Here is an 8,936-nt window from a genome sequence, read left to right on the forward strand (position 1 = left end):
TTTTATAGAACAAATTTAAGATGAGACGATGATGTTTCAGTTTAAGATAAAGAAGATCTTAGCGTTCAAAGAACATTTACAAACTTATTTATTATCCACTCTTTTAATATTGTAATATTGGTTTTATTCCTTAAACATGTCTAAAAAATGTAATAATAAAATATATTGGTTACGTCAACCAAATGAAAGCAAACTATGGGATCTGAATCTTTTCAGAAACTACATCTCCACGAGTTTCAGAACTTGTTTAATCGTCCTAATCAAGAAAGGGAGGATATATATTTTATTGTGAATAGAGAAAAGTATTGTTCTTTAATTGTAGTAGTCGATTTATTAAAGAGGAAAAGCTTAAATAGAACAAAAGGCACGACAGAGTGTAGTTCTTTAATTGTAGATATTAATTATCATTTCACACGTAAAGAACCTTAAAGAATCAATTGCAATATACTATATATAGATATAAATAGATGTTTCAGGGTCACTGGAACCCAATACAACAAAAGAAAAACAAAGTTGCTGAGAGAGCTTGAAGCAGTTCAGACAATTTTGGTTTGTGACTTGTTACTATAAATTTTATTTCATTTCTCTATATTTTCTGCATTTTATTATTTGGATATATTATTAGAGTGGTGATTCTTTTATATTTAAAATTCTTTTCCACATTCACACATTGTATTTATATATTTATATTTAATAGGGTAGCTCAATCGATTAAGTTGCGTTGAGCAGCCGATGAGAGAGGATCATTCTCTGTAGAATACATCCTCAAAAAAAAAATAGAACTTTAAGGATAGTTTGATCAAAAGTCCGCGACTTAGAGTAACTATGGTGCTAAAGTTCTATTTTTGGTAAAGTTTTCGTCCTATAAATACATTCAATTTCATTTTTAGTCCTTATAGAAAAAATGACATGTTAAATAAGTTCTTGTTAAATTAAAATTTGCCAATTTTTATAGGGACTAAAACATATCATTTATTTTGTGAGAACTAAAAAAGAAATTCGCTATATTTATAGGAACAAAAATATTAATTTAACTTTTTTTTTAGAAATGTTGCTAAAGTTCATAATTTTTTTTTTTTGAAGAAGTTCATAATTAATGTAGTTCACAAAATATTCTATGGTGCTAAACATCTTACGTAATGTAGTTACCCAACTCTCAAAATAGGTACGTGATATTTGCTGGATACCAATACTCTTTTTTTTTTTGTTACATACCAATACTCTATAGACAATATTAATTATCTTTCAAAAAAAAAATTAATTAAAAATGTAAATTCACATTAAAATAATTACATATAAATTATTTATGTTTTTGTGAAGTTTTTTTTACAATATATAGTTGAAAACTTGAAATTGTATCAAAATAATGTACATTTCAAATTCGGATTTGAGCAGGATTATTTGCAGCCAGATATTGCAATTGTCAGTACAATAATCATTGATTATAATATGCCTCATCCAGAGGGAAAATTATTTTTTGCTGAACCATTGCAAGATGAAGCCGTATCAAGGAATGTTAGTAGTGAAAAGGAGCCTGAACTTGAAATTGAACCCTCAGAAGTCATTGAGGTCATTCCCAAATGTTGCCAATTTCACAATCAAATTAATTTGCTTAATGAAGCATATCAATTGGTCTATGGAGTTTCAACAAATTTGTTGGATTTCTCTAATTTAACAGAAATTGAGACTCCTATGGAAAACACAGTGCTACATATTGCAGCTTGGTATGGTAATAATGACATTGTGAATCTTGTAATTCAACATGCTCCAAAACTTTTGTTCAAATTTAACAAAAATTATGATAGTGCATTACATGTTGCTGCAAGAGGTGGACACATCCCAACTGTTAAAAAGCTATTAGCCAGTTATACTAATATTGGACAGCATGATATAAAAAGGGAATGGTTAGAATACACTAAAAATAATGGTGACCCAGAAGAGTATGATGAAGAGTCAAATATGGAGGACTTATTAGAATTTGTGACGGAGAAGAATGTTCAAGGCAACACTATGTTACATGAGGCAATGTTAAGTGACAAGAGCAATATGAGCAGGGATATGATTTTCAAGGTTTGTGAACTTTACAAAACTGAAGATTTGTCTGGATACTCATTGGCAAATTCTTGTTATAAATTTGCGTTAGATATTATTAATCATGCAAAGAAATCAGTACTTTACCTTGCGGTTGAAAATGGAGACAAGGATGCTGCCAAACTAATCTTGGAGAATAGCCCTAAGAAGGATGCTAAGCCGAAGGGATTATCGCCCGTTGTAGCAGCAATCATGAAGCAGAATCAAGGTATGTAAGTTGGTCATAATATTGTTGTTCAATCACTTGAATGATAACACTATGAGTAAATTATACCATGCAAATTATCATTGTTAGGCAGGGCGGTCCAAAAGGTAAGGCCAACAATACAATCGTCTTATGCCTCCAAAGGTTATAACACATTCACTTAATATTTTTATATCGTCTAATGTTATTAGTCTCATGTTCTACTATTTTCGAAATTAATATTGTCTAGATAAAGATTGAATTTCTTGATTTTATTATCAATTAATGGAGAAATATTCTTGACCAAAAAAAAAAAATAGAGAAATATTAAACAAAATTGATAGCATCATAATGTAATTAATGATTTTATATTCTAGGAAATTTTGAAAAACAAATTATTTCAAGAAAAAAAAATTTAACAAGCCAAAATGGAATATATATCACCACAAACAAGCAGTCACAAATAGCATAAGGTGTGCCAAAGAAACTACATGCACAAAGTCAGTCTGTCAAAGCCAAAAACAACAAAACAATTAGCCGTAAATTTGTCTTAGGCTTCTATATTTGTTGTGCTGACCCATACTATTAGGGTACTTGTGACAAAATGGGTAATATTTATGTTTGTGTGTCAGAACTGCTCAAGACAATACTAGAAAACAAGCCAAATTGGATCCATTCAATGGACAAACATGAAAGGCTTCCTCTTCATTACGCAGCATCTACAGGTTATCTTGAAGGTGTTGAATTATTACTTGGCAAATGCAAATGCTGCACAATTCAAAGGGACAAATTAGGTTATTTCCCAATTCATCTAGCATCGTATGGTGGCCATGTGGAAGTAGTGAAGAAGTTGTTAGAATATTGTCCTGATCCCACAGAGATGCTTGACACTTCTCATGAACGTAATATTCTTCACATTGCATCAAACTATGGAAAATATGAGGTGGTGCAATACATTCTACAAAGTCAAAGTAGTGAACATTATAAGATGATAAATCAAAAAGATAACAAAGGTGACACTCCTTTGCATTTGGCTGCAAGATCATGCCATCCTACAACTGTGTACTACTTAGTTAACCAAGGCAAAGAAAGAGTGAAACTTGATTTGGTTAACCAAAACAACGAAACAGCTCTTGACATTGTTAGTGCACTTTTTGAGCTTGATAAATCATCTTTGAGACAGGCAAGTAGTTCTATTCTCTCAGAAACTTGCAAATTTATAACTAAGTTTACTGTATAGTTTTTTCTTTTATATAAGTAGATTAAATGAATGGCTAAACATCAATTTATTAATAGTGTATGTATGAGAATACATTATTGATTAAAAAAGTTTAATTTTAGGGAGATGTTATGACCTCTAAAGTGTTTAATTTTAAATGAATGGCTAAACATCAATTTATTAATAGTGTATGCATGAGAATACATTATTAATAGTGTATGCATGAGAATACATTATTGATTAAAGAACTTAACTAGGGTTTTATCATTGGAATAAAAATCAGTTGAAGTTTTTAAATTTTATGTGACATCTTTGCTCGACATAAAACAAGTTAAGAACACAATAAAAATTTAATTCAAATTTGTTAGTGTCAAAACAGCAAATCACCTGCCATATTATATCATTCTAACCCTAAATTTACTAGTGTATAGAGAATGTTTGACATTTATAAATTTAAGAGAATAAAATTATAGATTTTTAAATGACAAAAATTAAAAGTCTATGGAGCAAGTCTTCCACGATCACAAAATTATGGTCACAACTCTAGAGCACACACACAAAATAACAAAATGTAAATTTTTTTTTTTTAATTATTTTTAAAAATATTTAAAAGAAACAAGGTAGCTAGAATAAATATTTTGTGAGTGTGCCTAAGAGATTTATATTGAACTTGTAACCATATAAGAGTAATCCTAATTTGCATCTATTTTTTGTTTCTTTTATGACACATAGCTTTAACAATGTTTGCAGCATCTTACATGGACTGCACTTAAATCTGCTGGTGCAAAGCAAAGTCCAAGAAGAGTGGCATCCAAACCAAGTGATTCAGATTCACCAAAAACAGTATCTGATGAAGACAAAAACGAAGACCATCTTGAAGGATCCCAACAAAGTGATTCAGGTTCACCAAAATCAGAATCAGATAAAGACCAAAAAGAAGACAATGTTGAAGGATCTCAACAAAGTGAAACAAAACAAAGAAATGAAAAGTCAACCAAAACCGAACAAAAGCAGAGTAACAACGAAAAAGAAAAAGTATCTGAAAGATATAAAGACAGAATAGAAAACCTTACAATTGTTTCAACACTTATAATCACTGCATCAGTAGCAGCATGTTTAGCTGTTCCAGGTGAAGCAGAAGGAAAAGCACACAACTTACGTCATGCAATGTTCCATGCTTTCATTATCTTCATCACAATATCATTGTTCAGTTCCATTAGTGCTACCATCATACTCTTTTGGGCAACACTTGGATTAACTGAATTGGTAACTTTTACTCTCAAAATCGTTATGCCGCTTCTTGGAATCGCTCTCATTTCATTATCTTTGGCTTTTATGGCTGGTCTCTACACAGTTATCAGTGAACTCAGTTGGTTGGCCAATGTGTTTCTGGCTATGGCGCTGATTTTTGTTGTGGTTGTGATTTTGTTATATATGCTTCTTTTCCTTCCATCATCATCTACTAGGAAGCCATTGCGGTACATTTCTCATTATCCTTATCTTTTTTTGGCATCACGAACTGAAAGTAAACCTGATCAAGGTGTTAATCCTTGGTCTTAGTGTAAGTGATGTATTATGGCTAAGTGGGGGATTCATTAGGTCATTGAATAAGTTAGCCCCACTCAATTATATGTATGTTTCTCTTTTTGTTTTTGTGTGTGTGATGTAATTGTGTGCTATTTTGACTAAATACGTAATTTCTTCTTGTTGTATGACCATTAAAATGTCAATCAATATTAATTTATGGATAATGCCAGTTTTAGACATGATGTATAATAATGTTATTTACTAGTTTGTTTAATTTCTGCGTTTCTCAATGCATAACTATTTAATGATGTTTTTTGGGCACAAATATACCACATCCCTTCCTATAGTATAAATCATGGCGAAGTTATTCACAAATATAGACTACTCATATTCACGGTGTTTAATCTTGCTCGGTTATGAATTATTTCTTTGGTTTTTGTATGCTCAGATTGACTATAGGTAGTCTCGAAAGTGACCATTAGATGGTTTTCGAAGAGATCGAGGTTGGAGACATCTCACATTAGCAATGTCCTCAAGATGCAATTTCAAAAGGTCAAACACATTTAGGGTTTATCAACAGATTAAACACAATAACAACAAACTCGACATAAGAGAAATAAAACAGATAAAATAGTAAAGTGTCGGTTGAAACATTATAGGACATTTCTAGCTGGATTTAGACTGGAGAAGTATATCTTTCCTAGGAGATGGGCATTTGGGATACTTACCCATGAGTGTAGTCTTGATAATGGAGAGAGGGAAGTTTTGAATGGAGGATATGTTGTTGAGAGGTTTTTGTTTGTGATGGCGATCGCTGGGCATTGTGGTGTTTAATCCGTGGCTTCCGAAACACGACCCATGGGAGCACCATTGGAAGTGTGGGTTGAAGAAATGCCGAGGAGAGGGAATAGCATGACACCCACCGGATGGGAGTCGAATTGAGCTCCACTAGGGAGGGAGAAAGACAAAACGACGATGGAGAACCAAAACACTAACAAAAGTGGAAAATTTTGTTGAGGGAAATTTGTCTTTCTTAAATTATATATATATATCAATTTTGACTAACAATCATTATTTTTCGTTGTAAAGAAAAACATACAAAAAAATATTTACGATACATCATCTAAACGAAAAGCGGACTATGGGACCTTAATTTCTTTTTTTGTTGTTGTTAATTTTCATTTAAGAAGAATGAGTCTCACAATCCGGAGTACGGTTTAGAGATAAAATATATACAAGTTTCATAACTTGATTAATGGTCCTAATCAAGAAAGGGAGGATATTTCTCTCAAAAAAAAAGAAAGAAAGGGAGGATATATATGCTTTAATTGTGATTAGGGAAACGAATTATTCTTTAATTGTAGTGATCCATTTGCAGAGGAAAAGCTTAATTAAATAGAACAAAAGGCACGACAGAGTGTAGCTGAACCTTAAAGAATCAATAACATTATACTATAAATAGATAGATAGATAGATGTGTCAAGGTCACTGACACCCAATACTCCAAGGGAAAGACATATCTGAAGGAGAGCTTGAAGCAGTTCAGACAAATTTGGTTGGTGACTTGTTACTATAAATATTACTTCGTCATTGCTCTATATTTTCTGCATTTTTTAAATTAATTTTTTTTGCAATTTGTGCAACATCCCCATACTTTCTGCATTTTATTATTTGGATATATATAGATATTATTAGAGTGGTGATTCTTTTATATATTATTGTACACTTCTGTTGCACATATTATTTCTCTCATCACACATTATAACATATTTATTCAAGTAGCGTTGAGCGGCTAACGAGGGAGGGTTGTGGTTCAATCTCCATAGAACACATCCTTAAAAAATAGGCCCGTGAATCCTGGAGTCCTTTAAATTTAACGTTTGTATTGGATTGGTCTTTTTACTGTTTAAATTTTGTCCAATATAATACACATATGAACCATAATTTTGAAGATGATGAATTTTGACATAGCAACTTAGAAATAAACAACGTCAACATAAACACTTTTAACTTAGTTTAATAGAAATAAGGTAACGATGCATATATTTTATGACTTAAAGAACTAGTTCGTCGCTTTTACTAAAATAAATGATCGCTTTAAAACAAAAAACAAAAATGACTAATTTGATACAAACATAAAATTTAAAGGATATCATAATACATTTGTGCTAAAAATAACAAAGAACTTTAAATTACGACTTAAAGACTTGTTAGTTTTAGAAGATATAGGATAGAGAGAAAGATGAGAACCAAAGAGAAGAGATTGAGACCACTTCTCTTGTTAGGTATGCACGAAATGAGGTAGATATTGAAATATGGTGGCACCTGTCACTTTTCTATTTCTTCTCTCATATGTGAAGAACCATAAAAGAGATGCTCAATTTTTTTTACTTTCCCTTGAATACCCTCGGGGTGTTCATGGGTCAGAGTGACCCATTCAATTCGACGACCCAAATCAACTCAATTCACATTATACCCAAAATCATTCAAGTTCGAATCCATCCCGAACTAACTTGTTCAAATCCGAAGTGATTTGGTTCATGTAACATGTTTATGATTTCAAAACTATAAACCGCAAAAAAATTGTTATTTTAGTTTTTTTTTCTCTTTTTTCAATGTTTAAATTATGAACCTTTAACTCTTCAATTCTATTAATCTTTTAATTGAAATCATTTGAGCTACACAACTCTCCAAAATAGATACATGATATTTATAGAAAAACTCTTATGTACTTTAAGGTTTGTTGGATATCAACACTATATATATATATATATATATATATATATATATATATATATATATATATATATATATATATATATATATATATATATATATATATATATATATATATATATATGGGGTTTGCTACAATAGACCCACTTCATTTTATGAAGGTCTATTTTAGCACTCAACACCTTTTCACTTGGACCAAAAAACCCAACTTTTAATTTTAGATAGAAGTCAAACCCAAAGGATAAAATAGTAATTGATCTTTGAAGGGTCCCTCTGTTTGCTTCATCCTACTCCCTCGGTCTCTTGGTTTTCTTTTTCGATACTGTGTTCCTCTGTTGTACGTTTTCTTAAGCTTCTTTTTACCTAATGTTCTCCAAATTTCTTCAAATGGTATGCAGCAATTGTGTAGTTATCAGATTGGGTTTCTTTTTTATTCATGTACTTGTTGGGTTCCCACTATTTAAACAACAAATTCCGTTTTTTTTTTTTGTCAAAAAGAAAAACAACGTTTTTTATTATCAGATTGGTTCCCAATTCCCACCGGTACATTAACCATCTTCCGTCGCAGACGAGTTCTACCGAACCGCCGAATTCCTCCCAGGTGTTGATCACTCTGGTATAGTTGAATTTGTCATTAATATCTTTCTCGTCTAATGAAGCAAAAGTTAGAGGGAGATGAGTGATTGATCTTTACACTCAGGTTGAATGTTACTTAAATTAAAGAAAATGAAATGGAGAGACAAATTTAAAAATAAAAAATTGGAAGTTCTAATAAACATGGCTGCAATTGATTTAAAGAAAATGGAAGAACAGATTCATGAGAGAGATAAAGAGTTGGTGAGAGAAGCAATAATGTCCCGCAAAACTAGTCAAAATAAAAATAGAAAATGAACAAAAACATTAATCATTAGTTGGTAATGACAATTTTATCCTTGACTTTATATTCTTTTCAAAAACAAACAGTGGGTTTTTGGTCCAAGTGAAAAGGTGTTGAGTGCTAAAATAGACCTTCATAAAATGAAGTGGGTCTATTGTAGCAAACCCCTATATATATATATATATATATATATATATATATATATATATATATATATATATATATATATATATATAGACAATATTAATTAAAAATGTAAATTCACTTTAAAATAATTAAATATAAATCTATCCTATATATAA

At 30.9% G+C, this 8,936-nt stretch overlaps 1 protein-coding gene across 1 annotated transcript; it reads left to right on the forward strand.

The window, feature by feature from the left end:
* The first annotated feature begins 480 nt into the window (after positions 1-480).
* Positions 481-5,258, forward strand: LOC146924372 (uncharacterized). Its single transcript, XM_085709408.1, has 4 exons — positions 481-549; positions 1,396-2,299; positions 2,908-3,458; positions 4,245-5,258. The coding sequence occupies exons 2-4, from the start codon at positions 1,450-1,452 to the stop codon at positions 5,052-5,054; spliced, it is 2,211 nt and encodes a 736-aa protein (XP_085565534.1). The 5' UTR covers positions 481-549; positions 1,396-1,449; the 3' UTR covers positions 5,055-5,258.
* The last annotated feature ends 3,678 nt before the right edge of the window (positions 5,259-8,936 follow it).

The sequence above is a fragment of the Medicago sativa genome, chromosome 5, assembly GCF_051527215.1.
Source record: "Medicago sativa cultivar Bolivia chromosome 5, Bolivia_mono, whole genome shotgun sequence".
Lineage (NCBI taxonomy): Eukaryota > Viridiplantae > Streptophyta > Magnoliopsida > Fabales > Fabaceae > Medicago > Medicago sativa.